The 24,170-nt window shown below is 35.1% G+C and overlaps 1 protein-coding gene and 1 long non-coding RNA gene across 4 annotated transcripts in view; one reads left to right on the top strand and one right to left on the bottom strand.

The window, feature by feature from the left end:
- The window catches only part of LOC136853553 (uncharacterized), a 231,466-nt gene that overhangs the window by 13,135 nt on the left and 194,161 nt on the right, over positions 1–24,170 (bottom strand). The gene's annotated exons all lie outside the window — the stretch shown is intronic.
- The window catches only part of Ube4B (Ubiquitination factor E4B), a 38,846-nt gene that overhangs the window by 8,285 nt on the left and 6,391 nt on the right, over positions 1–24,170 (top strand). Inside the window, exons 1-19 of one of the 2 annotated variants that reach the window (XM_067129268.1) lie at positions 3,409–3,582; positions 5,337–5,429; positions 6,620–6,722; positions 6,913–7,004; positions 7,124–7,231; positions 7,409–7,553; positions 8,550–8,674; positions 8,862–8,943; positions 11,655–11,785; positions 12,437–12,604; positions 13,510–13,710; positions 14,224–14,412; positions 15,200–15,320; positions 16,383–16,528; positions 16,738–16,833; positions 19,303–19,565; positions 22,173–22,290; positions 22,884–22,998; positions 23,483–23,609. In XM_067129268.1, the coding sequence (XP_066985369.1) occupies positions 3,556–3,582; positions 5,337–5,429; positions 6,620–6,722; positions 6,913–7,004; positions 7,124–7,231; positions 7,409–7,553; positions 8,550–8,674; positions 8,862–8,943; positions 11,655–11,785; positions 12,437–12,604; positions 13,510–13,710; positions 14,224–14,412; positions 15,200–15,320; positions 16,383–16,528; positions 16,738–16,833; positions 19,303–19,565; positions 22,173–22,290; positions 22,884–22,998; positions 23,483–23,609 (2,450 nt within the window). In that variant the 5' untranslated portion in view covers positions 3,409–3,555. Of the gene's footprint in view, positions 1–3,408; positions 3,583–5,336; positions 5,430–6,619; positions 6,723–6,912; positions 7,005–7,123; positions 7,232–7,408; positions 7,554–8,549; positions 8,675–8,861; positions 8,944–11,654; positions 11,786–12,436; positions 12,605–13,509; positions 13,711–14,223; positions 14,413–15,199; positions 15,321–16,382; positions 16,529–16,737; positions 16,834–19,302; positions 19,566–22,172; positions 22,291–22,883; positions 22,999–23,482; positions 23,610–24,170 lie in introns of those variants that run through there. The other variant, XM_067129269.1, reaches the window with a different exon arrangement.

The following is a 24,170-nucleotide window of genomic DNA, read 5'->3' on the forward strand; positions in this document are numbered from 1 at the left end:
ACGTGCCCAGATGCCCCCGCCAGGACATCCGCTAGTGATTACAGATCAAAATGCCTTAGAAAACGTACCATGACTACTCATTAGATGTAGCAGGAATGTTATTCACTTACTAACACATATACCCCAATTTCATACCCCAGTTTTCTTTCTCCTCATGCGGTACACTGTAGGCATGACTTAGGGTTCTTTGCAGCGTCCCTTCGGCACCCTAGCTGCAACCCGTTTCATCTCTTTTACCGTACCTCCGATCATATTCCCTTTCCGCCATCTTACTTTCCATCCTCTCCTAACAATTGTTGCGTAGTGCAACTGCAAGGTTTTCCTCCTGTTACACCTTTAAAGCCTCCTTTACTCTCATTTTCCTTTTTCAGCCCTGAATGGCCTTGAAGGTCCCAGCGTTTGGGGTTTGGCTTAAATTTTATATATTACAATTCCAATTATCCAATGTTTCTCTCATGCCTCCCGGTGAAAGAAAACGAAATACAGGCCAGGGATGACGTCATTAGTTTTGTTTACGCTTGTTGATCACTTAACGGCCGACTCAGCGCTCTCTATTAGAAGAAACCAACATTATTAGTTTTCTGTAAAAGAAAACTATTGAGACAGCCATTCGTCTGTCCGTCCGCACCTTTTCAGTCCGCCCTCAGATCTTAAAACTATTGAGGCTAGAGGGCTGCAAATTGGTGAGTTGATCATCTACCCTCCAATCATCAAACATACCAAATTGCAGCCCTCTAGCCTCATTAGTTTTTATTTTACTTAAGGTTAAAGTTAGTCATGATCGTGTATCTGGCACTGCTATGGGTACCAACAACACAGGTCACCACCGGGCCGTGGCTAAAAGTTTCGTGGGGCGCAGCTGAGAATTACGTGGGCCGTGGCTGGGAGTTTCATACAACATTATACCTGTACAGGAAACTCGATTGCGCCGAAGAAACTTCGGCGCAGTATTTAGTTTTTTTTTTTTTTTTTTTTTACTAATGCTCTGTAAATTGTTCGCTCCAATTGGCGAGTGTCTTAGAAGCCGATACGCTTGACTGCATGGTGACTGTATCTAAAAACTATAAATATAATGTTGCTGGATAGGCAGTGTTTTGCAGTTTTGATAGGCGTGAGCAATACTATTTTTTATTTTTTAGATGTTGTGACGCCAGATAGCTGTCAGTCAGTCGATCAGTTGTAGTTTTACTTTGAGTAAAGCAGCTTTACGTAATTCGATTACTTTGTTCTTTTTAATAATTTCTTTTTGTAAGCTGCGTCTCATATATATATATATATATATATATATATATATATATATATATATATATATATATATATATATATATTATATATATATATATATATATATATATATATATATATATATATATATATATATATATATATATATATATAAATATATATATATATATATATATATGTATATATATATATATATATATATATATATATATATATATATATATATATATATATATATATATAAATATATATGTATATAATATATATATATATATATATATATATATATATATATATATTTATATATATATATATATATAATACATATACTTTACTGTATACACACACACACACATATATATATATACATATATATATATATATATATATATATATAGATATATATATATATTGCGTGTGAATGTGTTTTGCAACCATAAATTTCAGAGCAGTGTGTGGTTCCGGCGTTTTGCAAGTCATATATAGTGATGGAACGTTGCCCATGTGTGAAGAAGACAGTGCAGAATATTCGAGATAAAACTTAAATAAATATAACATATAACGAATAACCTTTGTCAATATTCAACTCTTGAAATAAGTCAATAAAAGACGTGAATAACGAATAAGTGAATAAACAAGGAAAGGAGGATATGCTTGAGTGCACTTCAAGCACAAACCTAACTAACCAAGAATATGGAAGGCCAAAGTATGGAGGCCAAAGAACAGTCAGGCATGGTTGGGTCAACATCATCTACTCGTGTAAATAACTATGAGTTCCCAGGGATCTTTCCTAAATAGTGACCCCCAAGGGTAAAATTTTAGCCCGGTATGTATCCACCTTTGCGGCGTGTTTAGTACAAGCCCGTTGGGGATTGCCGTAAAAACATAAACAAAAGACTGTAAATATCATAATGACCCCCAAGAAATATTAGTCCTAGATAACGACTCCCGAACTTTGTTGTGGGCTATTATCTAGAAAAGATCAGTTTCCAGTAGTGGGTTTTCATTTAAAATACGTGGGCAGTCCACTTAGCCCTGTCCTAGCAACTCTGTATAGGAAGTATGTTGAAACACTAACGATAAACCGTCTTCAGCATATGGAGGAGTATGTTGAAACATAATGATAAACCTCATTAAGCATGAAAGCAAAAATAGTCTTGATGATTTGTGAGTGACATGATACTGAGGTTTTGGAATCCGATGTGAGATTTTAATTTACGCAATTAAATAACCTTGTACTTTACCTAACGTCACATTTAAAAAAGATGGGAAAGAAAAAACAATATTATTTTTCTGTATGTACTAATAATTAGGGAATATATATATATATATATATATATATATATATATATATATATATATATATATTATATATATATATATATATATAATATATATATATATATATATATATATATATATATATATATATATATATATATATATATATAAATACGCAAATACATGTAGGAACGGGGACAAATAGGGATTCGTAAGTAAATAAACAAAAGGTATTATTATTTTATTATAATAACAAATGCGTGCACATCCACGATAAAAAAAAAATCGTTCAACGACGGTTTGTTTATAATCTTTCGGTAGGTGCTTCTATTTTACCTTTGTCATTCTCCGAAATAAAGTCCAGTTTTTTAATCTACAGAACATTCACTAAATATTCTGCACTGGGAAACCCATAGTAAAGATAAAACACCTGTGTGATTCATTTACGGGTTTACAGTGCACTCAAGTCGTCGTTCTAGTTTAAATGAGACGTCACGTAGCTTATCTCAAACCAGCATCGTCTTAACACAGTCACCCATGAAGCCGTCTATTTTCGTATTGCTGGCTGTAACATTTACTGAATGATGAAAAAACTAATATGGATGCTAAGCTTAGAATTGCAATAAAATGTAGTTTTTGATATTCAACATGCAATGAAATGCACTTCTGATTTTGCAATGTAGACGGTTCAGTCATTCACGACCTTAAACGCAGTTAAGCGTAAAATTATAACAACCTTTTTTATTGCTTTTAAGAAGTCTCAAAATACTGATATTTATCTCCAGTTGAATTATATAAATAATTCAATATATGTTATCTCGGGTTATTGCCAGGGATGAAAATGCTGAATTATTTGTTTTAATGAAGTAATCGATCTGCATTGTGCAGAGCGACGGTCTTTTGTTTGTACCAGCTGGTTTGTGACGTCACAGCAACATCAAAACAAAGATTTCACATCGTCGCGTGAGGAGTCACTGCGGGTTTCTTTCTTTTTTTTAGGGAGATTTTTTTTTCGAGCCTCCTTTTGCCATGGGGGACCAGATAGATCAAGATGAGGTATAGTTTGACCGTTTGGTTTGCCCTTTTATTTAATATAGAACCCGTGAAGGTGAGAAATGACACAAGTCAAGTGGTTGGTTTCGAGCCAATGAGAAATGACGAAGCTTTTGTGACAAAGGTCTTTTGTTTCTTTGTTGTTTACGGGCCCCAAACCAAGGCCTATTGTAGTCTCTCATTATTTCTGTTAAACTCTTGTGTGAGCTCTACACAAAGTGTATTGTGTAGATGCCTACACGATTAGGTATTCGTAGGGTATCATAGTGCACGCCTGACACCTAGCCTATTATGGTAGGCGAACCAGCCTGGCTTACGTCTTACTAAGAAACTAATTAGTTATTTCATCAATAATATGTGACTTAAGATTGGCAAATACAAGTGCCAGCCTTCAGAGAACAATGGTTACCCAGTTGTTAATGAAATTCCCCAGAGCTTCTGTGGTTAGCATAGGGTAATTGATAATGCTATGATATATTAATTTTGTTGTGAAGTAGCCTAAATGACATATTAATTTTTTTGTTAAGTGTGTGGCCTAAACCATATATTTTCCAGACCAGTTATTGCTTGAGATATGCATGCTTTATCATTATTGTTGGTGCTAGGCTAACTACTCATTGAGTTTCCCCAAAATTGCACCCTAGCCTATAGCTTAGCCTGTGTAACAATTACGGGGAACCCCAGTGGGAAAGCTCTATTTTCACCATATTTTTGTATTTGAATACCAGTCTCAATATTGGAGTTCATTTTGCTTTGTTCTCAAGTCTCATATGCTTGATACAAAAATCATAACTCTATTGCAAATTTCTTACCTAGATACAGGTATATCAATGAAGGTTGTTACTGACTTTGCATAAAGGCCTAGGGACTTGGTGCCACAGGTTAGGTTTGATTAGATTAAATACGTTGTGTATTCCAGTTGTTTTGTTTCCCCAACCAAAGCCCTGCTTTCTCACTGGAGCTCCCTATAATTTTAGGATATTAGGGGGTCCAGTATCTAGCAAAATGAATGCTGGAATTGTTCATAGCATGCATTAAAATGATGGAAAAAATATCATAAGTTCTGGAGAAGTGTTATGTTTAAAGTAAAAATTTACCAGTTTTAGAGAAGGTTGAGAACTTAAAGCAAGTGAATCGCAACAACAAAAATTATTAAAAATTTATTAAATAATGTATTGATGGGAATTAAATGGTTTATGAGATTTGCCAAGCGACAGGATGGCTTGGTGCACAAGGTTTGAGACAATGGTGTTTTGTTTCCAAAAAGAATAAGAGGTGTGGATGTTAAAATATGAGTTAAGTGAAGAGACTGTGAATGGAGTGTAAAATTGTTGATCCGTGTAGATAAAATAGTAGTGTAACTGATGATAGTTATATGAACCTGCATAAACTTGGGAAAATATATAAATGGGAAAATTTGAAAGAAAAATTTCTCTTACTGTTAAGAATGCTGTCTTTGTAGCTAATACTATAGTACTCTATAACTGATGATAGTAAAGTGAAACTGCATTGACTGGTGAAGTGGTAAATGTTGACAGTGAATTTTAGCTAGAGTATAGTTATGAAGGAAGGGTCCTTGTGTTGCTTAGACTATGAGCTGTTGCTGAAAGTTATGTCTGATGATGTGGAAATATATTTCCATTTAAGGCATTTCATCCTTTATTCATTGATCTTCCTTGTAGTCTTTCACTGTTAAGAGAACATCTTTTGGTAAAATTGTAAAAAGTACATTACTAAGGGTTCATTTTACATTCCAGGTTCGGAAGAAGCGTTTGGCCCGTCTTACAGCAGGGGCCAGCAATAGTAGTACTAACAGTGAGACATCTCAGATTTCTGCTCCAACTTCACCGGTAAGTAAGGCTGTTATTAGTTAGATTTTTGGGATTGTGGTTTAAAAATATGCATCATATTATGACTTCCCATTACTTCAAAGGAAGTCCCTTAGTTGTCACAGGATTATCCAAGATACTTCATTCTTACTTAGAGGAAGGTGCTGCTGTGCATTGCATTACTTGATAAGTATTGTAATGCATATGAGCACATGACCATTGTTCAGTGATTTTAGAGGTCTTGGGTTTGCCTGAACTTCTGCCTTTTCTACAAGAAATGATGATCAAAACACTTAGCCTGATTTAATTTTCTTTGTTTCATTTCAGCTCTTTACTAGCTTTTTACATACTGATTGTGAATTTTGTATGCACAGAGTGGCCTTTCAGCCATTGGGTCAGTGGTCCTGATCTGTTGCTTGAGCAGTAAGAGCACCTTTGCAGCTTCTTATGAAGTTGCTCCTTCTTCAGAGAGGTGCCATGCTCTTATACAGCACACAGCAGGCCATTTGGTTCTGTAGCCTTACTGCCACTCCTACAACACTGAGGTGACTACGAAGGGAATCTGAGCTTACAAGTAGCGGGGGGAGTTCACCATTGCTAGAAGAGTATTTTTCTTATGGTTAGGAAGAAGAGTCAGGGGAACCATGTCAGAACTAGACTCTGACAAAGATGTATACCTTTGCTTGGGTTCTTGTTACTAGATTAGGTGTGGCTAAGGTAGACACCTCTTAGTGAATTTTGCATGAACAGTGTGGCCTTCAGCTTATGATTCAGTGGTCCTGGTTTGTTGGTTAAGCAGTGAGAGCACCTTTGTATTATGGAGTTGTTCCTTCTTCAGAGAGGTACCATGCTTGTATATAGTGCACAGCAGGCCACTTGGTCCTGTAGCATTACTCTGTCTCTGCAAGCAGCTCTGCCCCTGCTTGCATGTAGAAAAGTGAACTGTGAGTTAGTGTTCTTCAAGGTACCTAAGATCACAGTTTACCCTTCCACACCCAATCTGCAGCATGTCGGGGGCCATAGTAGCAGTAACTTTGGCTCAGTATGATTGATAGGTATGCTATGAACAAATGTTTTCTTTTGGTAACTTGTAGTTCAGAACTGTAATTTATTTTGGAATTGGGTAAAAAAAAAAAAATCAGCCATTTTTAGGTTATTCATTTTTATACTAAGACTTTCTAATGCAAGCCCATCTTTCTTTATTACATTAGGGCATACAGTTGCCAACGTCTCCTAATGCAACGTCACTTCTGCCTTCTCCACATAAAAGACAACCTCCACCATCACCATTAGATATTACTCCTTGTAAAAAGGGTGAGTATCGAGTAATTTGCATTACTAAGTGTGCTATATATTCTATTTTGATGGTCATATCATACCAATTGATGTGTAAGCTGAATCTTTGTTGATATTTGTTGTGCTTCTTGACATTGTTTTGGCTCATGACATTAGACCTTATTGATGCTTCTGTTGTATCTAATTAATTTCTGGTCCTCCTTCAAAGGTTTAGAAGAACCTATGGAAGTAGAAACCAAGGCTGAAACTCCAACCAGCTTGGAGACAGGTCATTATGGCAGCGACAACAAACGTCCCAGGGTATGAATATTACAGTGAAAATTTTATATTGTCCTTGGTGCTTTGATATTCATTGTAATTTTTGCATATAATGTATAGGATTAAGTTTTAGTACAGAATATATGGTTCTCTTTCTTCAGAGTGTCAGTACAAGTGAGGTAACGGAAGAGTTAGTGCTTTCAACGTTATCAAATGTGCTTCAGGCCAAATGGCAAGATGTCACTACTACTTGCCCGATCACAGTACAAGTAAGTGTTAGTGAGGATCACAGTACAAGTAAGTGTTAGTGAGGAATAATCATGTGGGTACTGTTTAAGAGACCTGGTTATCATATATCCATGGTACAACATTGAAATTAACCCGTTATGCAAACGTTATACTTTTGTAAATGCTGTACATGGATACACGCAATCCTTTTCTTTCAGGTTTTATCAGGCGCTAAAAAATCTGAGGTCACATCCCAGGTGCTGATGGAGGTCACTATGCGCTTGTGTGCAGGGGAGAACATAGAAGGGTTGGTGGATCCAAACTATACATCTGATTCACCAGAGCTCAGTGCCTCACCCACAGGTATTAAGAACACAAGTGAAGCTTGTGAGTATTTGTACAAATGAGTGATGTCCACTAACAGATTTTGGGAGGAGGCAATGATTTTTCCATTAACCATTTGCCTGTACCTAACTTGTGACAAATACATTATTTTTCAACAAAATTCAAAACTCCAAATACAATATTCTTAGATATTTGTGACTACAAGACTTCATTTGAGTTGGCCAAATTTTGGCTTTTATATCTGTTCGTGAGTGTTAATGGTGAGAATTAAATTTGAACATTTATACTGTATTCTGAAAGTAATTTTCATGAGTATTTTTTATTACATTGTTGAAGATCTAATCAAGTTTCTTTTGTAATATGTAATTGGAGTAAGCATTTGAAATTAAAATGTTTTTTATTGAAAAAATGGACCGGGAGGCAAAATGAAAGAGTTGCAGAGTGATTTTCCATTTTGCCAAAATTTCTGTATGGGTGTCACTAATTCTAGATATGAATTTCTTAGCCTTCCTTAAATAAATAGATTTTCCTTTGTAAACTGAGCTCCCCTTAATTTATTTTTGTAGAAACCATGTCGAATCTCTGCTGTCTTCTAAGCTTTTGTCATCAGAAGGGAACACCCAGTGAATGTTTTCACCATTCTGTATTACACCAAGAATTTTTTATCTGGTTGAATATACCGATACACAGACAGGCTTGAGATTTGATTGAATGTGTGAACACATTCATTGGTTTACTTCATTCCAGATGACTAATTTTTGGCAGTTAACTTTACAGGAACATTTGAAACCCAGCATTCATGCACAGTAGATATGAAAACTCAATTTAACAAGCCAGTTTTCTGTGTCTGTACAGAGCTATGCTGTTGAGATTAGAGTGACCTAATGAATTCCAGTTACAAAAAGGAATTAAAACTTTCTTTTCTCTGTATTTTCAAAACAGGAAACAATTATTTTACATGTCAGGATTTTTTTACGATTAGTTTGATGTGTCATATCAGTCTTTTTTTTTCAGGAAGTAGTAGTAATGCAGACTTGAGTGAGCTAACAAGAATGATACATCGTCCAGAAACAACAGCTCTACAATATCTTCTTCAGACATTTGCTAGAGTCAATGCTGAAGAGAAAGCCCATCCCAAGGTACTGTTAACCTTTTGGAAATTGATCACTTTGCTGCCTTCTAATTTTGTGATAAAGTTTGCTTGTATGGAGTATTTAATCTTGTAACAAATTCAGATAGTTCATTACAGCATATAAGGTTACTTCAGGTTGTAGGTGTCCCAGTATTTTATTTAAATTGATGGTAACAGATTATTCCCTTTTACAGAGAAGCAGTTCTCCTCCCTTGTTAATAGTTCTTTCGGATGTCCGGCGACAGTGTGTAACACACGCTGCATTGCTTTTATCAGGTTTGTACTTGAAAAACTTTGCATTTCTGCTTGATTGTTGCATATTTTTTAAAAAATATATGGTCAAGTAACTTTCAATTTAAAAGGATCTGCACATAAATAATTTCAGAAATTTGTTATTCATAAACCCATAATCATATAAGAGTCCTCATTATAGTCGATGATCTCTCCATTCTTTTGTATTCTTATGCATGTTTGACATAGGAATGCATCTACAACCCACTGGTAGGGAGCAACCATCTTCCTCATTGTTTTGCATGTGTATGGACTGTACACAGCCGTAGTATCCTTTCTAGTTTGTTTGTGGCAGTTACGAATATGAAGTCATTTTATGATTGGGAAGCACTCTGCTATTGAGATTTTTGCTTTGTTCTTTTTAATCTTCAGTTTCTTTGTTGGCCTCGTGATCTTTGGCTTTGCAAGTTGAGTGTAAGGATCATGCCTGCTACTCTTGGTTGCTCTTACAGTTGCCTAATCTTGTGGTTGTGCTTGTTGCACTGACGGTTGCTGCTTCTACTGGATCTTTTGCTCATGTGCTGATATTTTCAACCTGCTTGCCTCTTCCCATGTCATGGTTGTGCACTGTGGATTTTCAGCACTCCCTGTACCAGCAGTTTCTGCTTTGCTACCCTTACTTGCTGCATTATTTCTTCCACCACTTCCTTTGGTGATGCCCATTACTCTAAGCTTTGTGTACTTTTTGTACGATGCCTGCATAGTGATTTTCTCCTGCTTTGCCAGCTGTTTCTGCTATAGCCACTGCTTACTGCTACTGTTCCTGCTCCTGCCCCTGCTCCATTACCCATTACTCTGTCCACAGCTTCCACAGCATAGACACCAGTGTTACCTACTGTTTCTCCTGCTAATGTTATTCTGTTGCTGATGACCTTCTTGCTGTTGTGTGTCTTCCATTTGCAGTTTCATACTGATTTGCTGTTGCATCATCCCTGGCTAGAAGACATTCTTCTTCCCAGTTTGAGACATCTTGGACCGTCTTCTCTTGGAGCTCCTTCTGGTGTAATGGTCCAAGTTTGAGTTAACCAACCCCAAGACAGTATTTTCAAGCATATGGACTCTTTGTCCATTCATACCAGGCATCTGTTCAGTGTCTACGTCTCTGATTGTCGGTGGGATCACTGATCTTACAAGCCTGACTTGTCTTTGTGGGCTGAGGATTTGTCTCAGCTGCCACTTATGCTGAGAGGGAAAATGTCTACAAGCAGCCTGCTTCAAGAGAAGGCTCGCACTATGTCAGCAAAGGACTTGGATAGCTCCTTTTCTTTGTTACACTCTCCTCCAGTGATGTTACTTCCTCATCCTGAATAGTCATTCCCAGTTGCCCCTTTGACCTTGAAGAGGTCAAGAACTTCTTGTCTGACCATTCCCAGGACACTTATGTTTTGCAGCTCAACTTATCCTGAAGAAGGCTTATTGTGACCCATCCCCAGATATTATTCAACTTATAATGACCACAGTGTTCTAAAAGGGAAGTGTCTGACACCTGAAACAAGGCCTTCAGGCTCCTCCTTGTTATAGCAACCAAGGACATCCAAGCTGATGTGAAGTTCAGGATGGAAAGCAGAGGAACATCAAGAGGGTGTGATGAACCACTGGCTGCTCCCAACAATTTCAGCTTGCTGGACTAAAGGTTCTCGACTGGAGCTTGTTATATGGCCTTCTTCATGGAGAGTATTACTAGGAGGACTCCAGCTTCATTTTTCTCATTGATGTTATTAGGTGTTTCAGAAGAGGCTGGCCAAATGAAGAGTGACTGAGCTTGAGCTCAGGGCCCTTTCAACTTCCCTAGACTTCAAGAGGGACACAGGGATAATGTCCATCATGGAGATGTCAGTCAGTCTTTGCCACCGATTATGCCATGCACAGGGGGTTAGGCTTGGACTCATTTGGACTGTTACTTGTGGCAGGACAGGTTTTACTGATTGTGAAAGGTGTTGTCATCAAGGGTTATGAGCATCTCCAACTGATGTGGATGGTTAGTTGATTTATGTGGCTTTCTGTGGTATGTCAAAGTTAAAACTGTCTACTTATACTGGGTGTTTAGCTATTAAAAGTACCTAATTAGAATACTTCTGATACATGGCTCCTTATGTGTTCTGCCCCCAAGTGCCACATATATCTATTTGGCCTTTGAAAAACTGGGACATTCAGTGCCTGACTTCCTGTCTATAGTAATTGGAGGGTTATGTGTGTGAACGTAAGTTTTTTTAATTTGTTTTATAATTTAAAACATATTCATTCAGATTCATCAATCACATGTGAAATGTCATAACTGGTGTTCCCCCTCTCTCATTGGGTCACACAGTTTCTATGTGAAACAAAGTGGATAGTTACTACTTACTGAGATCAAAGGCTATGAATTCTTGTGTTTGGGGACATTTGGACTGCAAATAAGGCTTTTCTGTATGTATGGGCAGATTTGGTGCCAACTTTTTAATAAATTTTAGGCCATGCTTGTACTAGTGAATTAATTAATGTATAATGCTGAAAGTACTTAGGATTGTCTTCCAGTAAATATAATTGCTGCTTTCTTCCCATTTTAAAGATGTTGATTTTAAATGAAAGTTAATTAGATTCCTAATGATAAAAAATATGTAGTTCTGTGCCAGATGCAGGGCATAGTGTTACTTTTTATATGTAGTTTTGAACTCTCTTGTTTGTTATGTTATTGATTTATCCATGATCTATTTCAGGATGCCTTACAAATTCTTTAGCTCCCCTTCCATCCTTGTTGCTTCATCCATTGCTGACTGATAGTCTGCCTAGAGGATTCCTCTGTGATCTCATTCAACATACCAGTGAAAATCAAGACCTATTCAATAAAGTAAGTTGCAGGGGGACTAGAAAAATGTTATCGAGAGAACAGAACAACTTTGTCATCCTGCTATGATAGTATGGCAGGAAAAACTTCAAAATCTTTTTTGCTTATAAAATGAGTTGGTTCCATTTTGTGTTAGTATGGCAATGTATTTTCTTTTCTTATTTTTTATTTACTTTCATTATATAAAATAACTTCCATTTTATCTTCAGTACCATTGATTGATATGTTTCTAGTTTTGGCAAGTTCTGCCTGTGTATTTTCTTTTCTTTTTGTGGCATTTTTTAATTTAATAATACCATTGTAGTAGTACTTTGATATTTTTATTATATAAAATAACTTTTATCAGCCTGACTGAGACAAAAGACGTTTATATCTTTCAGTACCATTGATTGATATGTTTCTACATGTTTTTGTTAACCTACTGCAGTACTTGTCTTAAATTCTGCCTGTTGCTAGGAAATGTAAACTCAGGTGTAATCTGGTTAAACTGTTTTGTGGCAATAATAATAATGAAAATAATAATATTAATAATACCATTGTAGTAGTACTTTGATATATATAATAACTATGTTGAAACATGGTGCACTACAAAGAAAAAAATTGTCACATGATTGATATTCCATTTGTTCTTTATTAACAAGTACTTTTTTTCAGGTGTTTGGACCATTACTTTTGGGCCTGAGCACAACAATGAGGAGTTGCAGTGTAACTTCGTCCTTGTACATAAGAGTTTTAGAGTCTTTAGACTTACTGATTGACATGAGGCTAAACAATGCTACCAACTCCAACCATCGACCTATATGTAACCTATTGACCTCAATGGTTAGTTTTACTTTTGCATTTCTATAGATGTTTTGGTTTGGCTGGTGTAAGATATGACTGCAGTTATACGTTGACTATGGCACAGTATTCGTTTATATTTGTGGAGAATGAATGAATTTTATCCATTAGTATTTTGTGTAGATTGATTTGACTGGCTTCTGTATGTAGTCTGAAGATAATTTTTTCAGTTTCCTTAGGTATTTGATGATGTGCTCATTTTTCCTATCAATTCAAACACATTTCTGTGCCTGTGTGATTTTACAATGTGATCACTTTTCTGCTATGTAAGCGAAAACATTATAGCACGATAAACCTCTTGTATTTATAGGTATACAGTATGCTGTTAAAAATGGATTTCAGTGTCTCAAATTTCCTCCTGTTTAGAGGAATTTCATTTGCATAAATCAGAATTACTGTTCTGGGATATATTAATTGTGTATGTCGAAAACCTGTATATCAATTGTGTATCTACTTTAAAACAATTTTTTGTACCACTTGGTACTATGCATGTTATCCTTTGCTCTCAGACTGAGCAAATCCATACACACAATTAGATCAGTGCTGTAATTTAAATGCAGCATAGAATTAGAGGAAAAACAATATTAACGGAATTAAATGATTTTATAAAATTATTCATACGTATTTTGTTAGAAGCTGTAAACAGTTTGTGTGCTGTAAACAGTTTGCGTACCTTTTTATCTGTTTATGCAGCTTTTGGTGACATGACATGAAAAGGAACTTGCTAGTACAGTACAGTATATCAAAATGAATTACACCCAGGCATGATATGAACAGTTTATAATTGTATTGAGTGTCATTGAAAATATTTTGTATTATATCACTGTCTTTGTTACTCCAAAAAACAGTTTATTCTGTAGTGACACTGATTTTATTTCATGTTTCAGAGTAACTGGTGTTCAAGTACCGAACATCCAGCAGCTGGTCGTGAGATGATGTTCACTACTCTCCTTGGGCCATTCTTAGGTTTATCATTGTTTGCTGAAGATGATCCCAAAGTAGTGGAGAAATTCATCAGGAACATTAGTAACAGAACTATTCCAGATGGGTTACAGGATTTGGCCAAAGAATTGGATCATGTTCGCACTGTAAGTACAAGAGTTGAATTCATTTTGTGTCGTGAGGGTGTTGATGACTAAGAAGGTTTTAGAAGTAACCGCTTCATTTCTGTTTTAAAGCTGTATTTTACAATCTACTTAGTTATTGCTCCAAATTTCTTTTTATGGTCTTGAAAATCATCATCATTGCAATGAAATGTTCTCATACTGGAATTCTTATATTAATTTTTTATCATATTTATATATTATGTTATAGCTTGACAGTGATGTACGTATAGTGCTGTATCAACAAAGTTAGATGTGTGAAGTGTAGCATAACATAGCCTGCCAGCAGGTAACTAGATCTATCGCAACTAAAACAGATTCAAGTGGCCTAGGAAATTTGAGACCTGCCAAATTATTGAAGGAACTAGATTACATGTAGTTAGATTAATGGAGGTCTACTAGTACTATATTACAAATATATAGAATGTGCTGTGTTGTTTTTGCCACATTTACTAAAATTTTAATAAAACCTCAGTAAATCTCTTTGCCGTTTTCCAGACCATCCTGCACAAATTGTTTCGTAGCATGTTACTGAATCCCTCATCACGTGAACCAGTCCTGTCCTTCCTTGCGAAGTTGATTCGGTGCAATGAACGCCGTGCACAGATCCATGTTGAAGAAAGACTTGTGGCCGGAGATGGCCCTATGATCAATTTGCTTTCAGTTTTACAACAACTTTGTTTTAAGGTAATTATGTAAGATTTCTTATTTTACCAGGATCTTTAGTGACTGTGTCTTATCATGCTTAATGTTAATTTTTAAAATAAGATAGTTCTATCATTATCATAAATTTTACAGGCTTATTTTCATTTTATTTGTTGTGATACTTTATGCCCATCAGTCACATTTTGGTTAGTTGGTAGATGGAAAGCAGGTAACAAGATTGTAAATTCTGCTTTTTACAATAGGTAGCACGTAATTTTTTAATTCATTAATTCATAAATTTTGTGTCATCTAAGCTTGTTTATTCCCTCTTGGAGGGACTTAGTTCTGTCACAGGTAGTCAGGGAACAAACACAGTAAAAGCAAAATTTTTGGTAAACTGAGAGGGGTAAAATTTTTACCTGCTCATGATAGCTTTGTTTTGTGAGTTTTTAAGATCCATATCATTATAATTATTATTATTGTATTAGTATTTTGAAAACTTGAGCCACATTTATTTTGGAACTGTTAAATACACTTACAAAGTGTTTTTATGCAGTGTTTAAGGAAACTGTTTCAAATTTATCCTTAATTCTGTAACACTGCATATTTTTGGGAGTACATCATAGGTATACCTTACCTCTCAGACCCAGTTCTGGAAATTACTTGGCAAATGTATAAAAAATGTTTAAAGTTGTTGCACTTAACCAGTCAGTCACAGTAGCAAATGTGGAAGAATAATCACCATCTGTTGATGGGTCAGAGGCTTTTAAATGAAAAAATCATTATTTAAAAATATCTTGATTTTGAATCGAGTTGACTTTCTTTACAGGTGAAATTGGACAAAGTGGATCCTTATTATTTAATACATCCAGAATCACTTGTAGATGTTTCTAAAGATTCCCGGCTCTCAATGACTCAAGAAGAGGTCGACGAGTGGGTGCGAAAACAGCGTAAGTTGTCATTTTCTTGATGTGGTTGCACTTCTGGGCTCTTATGTTTCCAACATTTTGCCTTAATACTCTCAACTTTCCTTTTATGCTTTTTTTTTTTTTTTAACATGTTCAGGCAAATTCTTCTCTGTTGTAATTGGTTTTAGTAGGATAAGTTATTCTGACTAAATTTTTATGTATGATAACAAAAGAAATAAATGACTTTATGTAGTGGTAAATTTAATAGCTTATTCATTTCAGATTAAAATTGATTTCATTACATTGCCATCACTATGTAGCCTACATTTGTCATCTCTGAATGCCCCAGACTGCAGTCTTTCATCCCATAGACATTATGTTCTGGAGTAAAGTTCCATACAGACTAGGGTTAGGGTAGAGGCACAGGTTCATGTCCTTATTAATGGGGTTTTACCACCAATGAAAAATTGTCTTTTTGTATAAAATTTGTGTGCTGGTATCAGGTTGAAGAGTCAGTCTGTTGAAGGCAGTGGTTTGTTTGTGGAAAGTATAGTTTGATTCCCCTATCAATGAAGTTGTAAGGGAGTAATTTTCTTACTTCATTATATGTATGTGTACATTAAAACATCATGAAACCAGGTGAAGGAATAAGAATGAATCTAGGTAAACACTTTCAATAGAAGACCTTGCCAAAGGTTTATTTTAAATGCTTATAAAACTGTTTTCACCCATTTTGATATACCAGTGATTTTCCATCGTTACAAATGAAACCTAACATCCCAGTATAATGGATATTGTAACTAATTTTTATAAGAAGATTAAGTAGCATTTATCCATGTGTAGGGCTCATATTCTGAATAATAATTAATTCACAACTGTATTTTCGTAATGAAAGGATGCCGTCACTCTTCAAAATTGTGTTATATCAAATTTTTCATTGTATTTTTTCCACATGAATCACACACACATCCACAGTGAAGGTGCACAACTGGATGTTCAAAAAATGTGCTAAATATACTTTTGTTAATATTTTGTGATATTTGATCTTCAGACAGTCAGTGTTTTGTGTTTATGTATTCTAATGCATTGTTTCTATTAAAACAGGATCTGAAGGGTGCTCCAAATTCCAACCAGTAACATTTCATAGTCAGTGCTGGTTCTTAACACTTCATGCCCATCATTTAGGTGTCTTACCCGTTATGCGGAAGTATACGAGACGATTAAGAGCGATACGGGACCTTCAAAAAATGGTAAGGATTACTTTTTAGAAGGTGTTTAGTGATTAATTCTATGAGGTGTTTTCATTTAAATTCTTACCTGTAAAAATCTCTGTGGAGAATTTTGATCTTTTAGTGTATTTACACATTTTTCATGTGTGTTTTACACAGAAGGAAGTATCCCAGTGAAGTTTCTCCCTTTCAGGTGTAATTTTACCTTATTATTTTTCTCTGTGAAACAGGTGGAAGAAATAGAAAGTACAGAATCTCAGTGGGCCAACCTCCCTGTAGCTTCAAGACAACGAGAGTTGTTAAAAAAATGGAAAATGCAGCTAAAGGTATGCCTCTGAAGCAGTAGTAGTTTTTTTTGTGTTGTTTTTTTGACTAGGCACTGCAGTGTATTTTTAACTTTGCTTGCTTCTAAGACAGTTATGATAAGCTCAGATGTTGTATTCTTAGATCATTGTGAAAAGTAAGAAAATAAAAGTTTTAGGAATCATTGCTGAATCTGAGAAAACTTGATTAGATTCCTTATTCATCCATGTAGTAAGCAAGACCATGTGCACATTTATGCAACATGAGGGAACCTTCCATTTTATTACCTTTATAGATCATTCTCTGATTGCCTTGCTTCAATATTAAGTATTTATCTTTTTCATCATTGAATAATGATTAAGGTATGTGTTCAGAAAGAAGTAGGTACAGTATATGGAAATTACAAGACGCTGACCAGTGAGAATACAAACATGGAGACAATGTATAGATTAGGACTTGATACGCAACAGATTGTATCTTTTTACAGTGAAAATTTATATAAAACTTCCAGACATGACAATTCTGCGCTCCCCATTTGCCATGTTGACTGTTTGTCAATGCATGGAGCCTGATATTGTATGTGACCTTCCAAGGTTAGGAAGCCTAAACATTGCAAATATTACTAGGGTAATGTTGCCCAGAAACTAACAAGACAACAAAAGTTAGATAAATTATAGTTTGTTCATAGCTGACACAAATCATGGCTGTGCTGTTTCAAGAAAGGCCAGTTCTAAAGCTTTGAAGACTAAAGAAGTAGAAGAGCTAAGAGTGACCATGTGCACATGCACTTGTACACCATTGGTAGGGGGTAACTACTGAGTTTCCTTCTGTTGCTTGTTTCACAGATGTTCACTTTATATACAGGCCATTCTTAGCTTTGTAAAGTTTTTTAATTCAGTGATAGCATTTTATTAATTTTTATTTTAGGGCTTAATTAATTTTTATAGACATCTAATTTCATTCATTTTTACGATGAGTGATTAATAGTGATTAATAAGATATTCACGGGCAGTGGTCTTGCTGGCTTCCTGCAAGTATTTTGGCAAATTTACAGCTTTTTATTGTTTTTATTTTCGATGGTTGCATTTCTTGTGAAGTCTCCTCTTCTTGAGCCACTTCATTGCAAGGCACAGTACTACTTAGAGAGTACTTCCACATCTCATCTTGCAGACTCAAGGTGAGATGTCCAGGAATACCGGAGTAATAATGAATGAAAACCCAAGTAACGAGACAAAATAGATAAAACAAGACAAGCAAAATGAAAGCAGAATTCCTGCCCTCTCACCCAACCTAAAATCTTGTCAAGTGGCTGAAGGAGTAGGAAAAATTTTTTTTTGGATATCTTTGCTTCTCTGTTGAAGGGGAGAAGGACTGAGAAGTCTTCAAAGTTAACCCTGTTTTATAAAAAGATGGAAGTATCCTCCAATGGATCTGTAGAAATTAAAGAGCTCAAACTGAGTAACTTGAACGACCACAACCCAGGTGTTTTTTGCCTTCAAGAACTGGTTAGTGAAGAAGTTTATAATCCTGGTTTAAATGATAAAATGTATAGATCTCCTCTTCCAGTAAGTGAATGTGCTAAAGGTGGTGCTACTGTCATTGTTCATACAACTTTGCAGCATTCAGTATTGCCTTTGAAGATGACATGGAAAGTTGTTGAAGTTTGAATCTTTTAAAGAAAACGAAACAGTTTGCTCCAAATATGTTCTTCCTGATCTTCATTTCAGCCGTGGGGACATAAAAATTTTTTACTTATAACAAGAATGGAAAAGTAAAGCTAAAATCAGCTTTTGAGTGTTGAAGAAGGAACTTGCTGAAAGCAAGGCATGCATACAAGAAGCGAGGTTCTTATCATCTTAAATCTGAAGGCCAAAGGATGTATATGCACCCTATTGCCAGCCAGCCAGCCAGATGATCGTATACTGTATTGTTATTTGGGAATAGCGTGTCTAAGATGGATTGTACAGCAAAGAAAAACATATGTGATTATAAATAGCTACTTTTAGTGTTTATTGGTTAGCTGTTATGTTAGAAATTTTTAGCCGAATGTTTATTGTTCAGCATTATTTTTATCTTGATATTGATTTTCAAGTAAATTTATAATGTTAAAGCCTATCTTGTTGTTTTATATTAATCATTAATTTATTACCCTTTTGCACTTTGTATGCAGTAGTGCAACCTTTGAAATAGGCTAAAAATTTGGGCTCAGGAAGTTGTACGATAAAACAACTGTATATGGTATATGAATTGGGATAAGTCTGTTTAGGACAGATTGCTCTGTACCATTTAGGAATGATTAAAAAAGTTTTTTTTCAGTAAGTTAGTTTTCTTAGTCCTAAGAGATCAATGCTTGTGACTTGGCTTAGGTCGTAAGTGTGATGGCATTCAATAAAAAAGTGGTTTTTTACTTTTGTTGTTGAATAACAATTGTTATTTATGGTCTTTTAACTCTGTTTTAAAATCAAATTTCTCTTCTTGTCCCCTCTTAACAGAAGCTAAATAAATCCCGAATCTGTGCTGATGCTGGCCTGTTAGATGAGAACCTGTTGGAAAGATGTATGCATCACTACTCTGGAGCAGCTCAGGTAATATTACGTATACTCACGGGCGATCAGAACACTTTGGCACCTCTGGGGGTGACGCTTGCTGATACTGCCAACTTCCTGCCTCTTCCATCTGAATTGCCCGAACTCTTTGCTGCACTGCCTGAGTGGTACCTAGATGATTTGGCAGAATTCTTATTATTTACATTACAGTAAGTGGACTGGTGCTTTATTAGTAATTTGCCTTTTGGTGGTTTAATTTTTAGTGAGATAGAGATTGTTTTTAATGTAGCAGAGAGAGAGAGAGAGAGAGAGAGGAGAGTGGCTTTTTAGATAACTGGTGGAGTTGCAAAAGTTAGTAAACATGACATTTATACACATACCACGTTTGGCAACATATAAGATCCACTGTTTTCTCAAACCCACCCCCCCATGTCTTGTGTGAATTGAGTTACCTAGTAGGATCATTTTTCTTCATATAACATAGGCCAGAAACAAACCTGACCTGACTCCATAACTTTCATAATTCTGCAGTGTTAATTACTGAAGAAATTGTCATCATCATTACATGTATTATTATTGGAACTATTGAAAAGTGCAGTTTTTCAAGTTTCTTCACCTTTACAGTGATATGTAAATGCCAGTAGGTAAGGAGCTTCAGAGTAACCTAAAGTGGGTAGTCCTGTGAGGATCGTGGATAATGTGAGAATATTCCTTGTTTTCTGGAGTATGCTTCCCAAAATGTGCCAGCAAATTTAATTACATTAAAGATGATTGCAATATTCATTGTCAACTAAAATCTTGGCAATACTTTAATTAAAAATTAATTTATGTGAAAGAGAAAAAACAAGTTATTCAGGTGACTGTGATAGGCTATTATCTTACATCTAGCAGTCCCAAACATTTGGTGTAAAAAAAAAAATTATACAGTTAAAAGTATTTAAGCACCCAGAAGGTTTCCAACTATAAGGCTTGTGAATTTAAGAAAGGAATACCTTTAGTCAAATATAGCAAACATGTTCTTTTGGGTTCAACACAGCTGTGCTTGGCTAGATCAGCACAGCCAGTTTGGCATAGAACTTATTTAAAAAATGTCCTAAAATTCTCAGCTGATATTGAAGTGGGTCTTATACTGTATGCCGAAGTGTCATACATGCTATCAAATATAGTAATAAGTTCGGATGTTATTTACTCCAAAAATGCTTATTCTGACTGTATTTAAATTTATAGTATAACTAAAATACAAATTATTGCTATATGCATGGCTATTTGCTTGGCTTGGGCAAATAGACATCTGTAAAGCACTTTTCTGTATGAAACAATAAATGGTGTCAGATGTATGACTTGGTTAGCGTTGAGGGACTTTGCTCCAAGATAATGAATTAGTTTTCAGAAATGACCTGTGAGTGTTTTGTGGTTTATCCTTGTAAATATACATCAGTGCCAGAAATGACCTCTTGATAAAGATCTAACAGATTGTAGTGTGTCCATGAGGCATAAATTGTAGTACTTTTAGAAACTAGGATACTGTGAATTCTAGTGGCCATATTGCGTAAATCAGAACTGTATATTGTACACATACTTAATTTGGAGAAATTTTCAGTTATTGCTGAGTTATTGTAATAAAAAAATTCTTGAATAGTTCTGTTAGGATGCTATTCCCCTGTCACTGGAAGAAGCTGTCTATGTAATGTATTCAGAGTTAAACTCACACCATCAGTTGTGATTACTGTGCTTTCTCTTAATTTGCTCCTCTGTTGTTACTTTTTTATGAATGAATGACAACAGTATATTGCTTTGACTTTATAGGTGTGTGAATTGATTGTAGTGAATTTGCCTTGGAAGAGAAAAAGTATAGATAAGTACTACAATTTGTATATTAACATGAACAGTTGATTAACCATGCCATCAACTGTTATAGACTCTAGAAGTAGTTATTTTAGTAATTTTTCCCTTACTAAACCTTTCATTTAGCCTCTGTTATGAACTTTTAGCAGTAGATGTGCTAGTAATTTTTAATTCATCAAACCTTTTATTTAGTTTTTGACCGATTGTGTAGATGGCCTGTAACAAGTAATTTGTATATCTTGTTTCCTCTCTACTGTCATACATTTTGTGCACTTTCTTCCTGAATTTAGAATATTGCAAAAGTCTTCATATATACTTTTCTCCTGGTCCATGTCTTCCCACTACTTTGCATCCTGCCACTTCTGTATCTAACATTTTGATGTTCCCAAACCATCTCTGTTCTGTTTTCCAGTCTGTAAATCATATTTTTTTAACTTTTCTGAGGAATTTATGTATCAAGATAAGGTGCTGTATCTTCTGGTGTGCCTTGCTAGATTAATGTAGGCCAGCTTAGGATTGAAGGATAGGGATTACTGTACTATGAGATGTAAAGGCATTAGATAGGTCTCTGGTGAATTAAGGTGATGATCCTGAAGAAACACTTAAAATAATTTTTGATAGGGGATGAAATGTACTGTAGTTTGTTCAGTTGATACAAATGCATTAATCATAATAGATCCAAGTGCGCAAAGTGAAGCACATTAAAGACAACTTCCTTGTTGCATGCATTGCCAACCCCTGGATTCTTATTGCCTTTAATAATAGATCAGGTCCTGTAGCCCTCTCTGCCCTCTCTCCAAGTTGCAGGCAGCCTTATATTATAGTTTTCTGTGATTTAAACAAGAACATTTCTGTCTTGGCTTGGTACCACGTAAAATAGAATTATTCTTGTGTTTTAATGCAAGTGACATTTACTATTGCATAGTTGTCATAAGGTGTGGATCTTACAGTTGAATTTTATTCCTGAACAGATACGTCCCCAAGGTTCCCATCAATAATCTTGGCGATCCCATCATCACCATGACTATCGTCCTGTTGTGCTCTCCGTCACACATAAAGAACCCATATCTCACTGCCAAATTTGTTGAAGTAAGTCTAACCATCTTGGGCGAAGTTTTGCTGTACATAATTTGTGTATTAGTGAGAACCTTTACAGTGTTAAGGTACCATAATGCATGAAGAATGGTTATTAATTTCTTCTGCTGGAAAGATGTAGTACCATTATTCACACTGATCTGCTAGAATTCTTATCTGGTACCTTACAGAGCAGACAGTTGGATATAGCATTATCCAAGAACTCAAATGGAATCGATTGAAATAGGTATAAAGTAATATCAATTTGAATTCGGCAACGAATTTGAATCTTAAAATTTGGTATGACTGGAGATAGTGGTTTGTCATCAGTTTAAGTGGAATTTTTTCCACTTACCAGGTACAAATCTAGCTGCATGTTTGTTTGTACTGTTACTTTAGTGTATATATATTGTAAATTTCTACTACTACGCATCAGTCATCTCAAAGACGTCTTAGAAATACAAAAGACAAAATCAGTCAGGATTTAAACCCAGTGTGATGTACTACACTATAAATTTCATATAATATATTACATTTTCTGTTGATTTTAAGCTTTTTTCTATGTGTTTGTGTATTTACATAATCACAGTAATTTTTACTGGTTCCAGGTGCTATTTATGTTAACACCATCAGTCCAGCAACATGTTGATACTCTTCATGAACGAGTCTTACACCATCCATTAGCTGTACATCTTCCAGTGGCTTTAATGAAGTTCTATACATGTAAGTAGATCAGTTTGTAAATTATATATAATGTAAATAATAATTAGCCTAATCAAACTCTGGGCAAAAGCCATTCTATTATGTGATACTCCTTTATCCCTTTATTACAAGTAATATTTTGAATGAGGTGGCCACTACTTAGTTTCTATCTTCTATGGCCACACAACATGTTTATGGTCTCATTCTTGCTAGTAATTTGGTAAAAAAATAAAGGGTATAACATATCATTTCTGGCATGTATTTAAAATTCATTATAAGCAGTTTTTTTTTTAAATTCTAGAACACTGAAAGTTGACAAAGGCTGCTGAATTTAGTCATTAATAGCTCTGGTCTATTCACTAAAAAATTGGTAATGCTACATTTTTGGTTATATATGAGTTTGATCTTTCATTCATACTCATTTATAGGAGAATTCACTTTTCATATTTACATATTTACAAATTTTATACTGCATATTTTTCTATTGTGAAACTTTTCTTCTCAGTGGTGGAATCTACTGGCGCTAGCAGTGAATTTTATGACAAATTCACCATCCGTTATCACATCAGCATCATTTTCAAGAGTTTTTGGAATGATAGGCAGCATAGACAAGCTGTTATTACAGAATCCAAGTAAGTTCTAACAATTCTTACTTGTATTTTATAACTTTTTAGTGCTTTGTCAATAATTGTCCATAACTCTTAAGTTTGTTCACCTCTATAGTGTCAAATTTTTAATGTTCATATATTTTGAATTTTTATAAACTACAGGTGAGATATGCCCTTCAGTTTGTTTAACTATTGACTTTTTTTAGTTCATGAGGCACAGTGTTTTGTATGTTGCCAAAGTGTCACAGTTTTATTCAAGACACGGTCATATGTGATTTTACATTTAATGCATACGGAACTACAACAGAATTTTGGAGTTTGAAAGGCAGTAATGCCGCGATACTGTACGTTATACTCATAATATGTGAGAATATACAGTAGTCAACAGAATGCCTTTAAGGAACAACACTAATTATGGGGATCAATGCATATAGTTGACATCTTAAGCTTTATTTGTCCAAGTTTTACAATTATGAATCAGACATATGGATAAAATTTACTTCAAGGTTCACAGATAACAAACAAAATTAGAAACTGACTTTGATTACAAGAAATTATCTTGATGCCTGAGACATGGACTTGTGT

The sequence above is a fragment of the Macrobrachium rosenbergii genome, chromosome 27 (assembly GCF_040412425.1).
Source record: "Macrobrachium rosenbergii isolate ZJJX-2024 chromosome 27, ASM4041242v1, whole genome shotgun sequence".
Taxonomy (NCBI): domain Eukaryota; kingdom Metazoa; phylum Arthropoda; class Malacostraca; order Decapoda; family Palaemonidae; genus Macrobrachium; species Macrobrachium rosenbergii.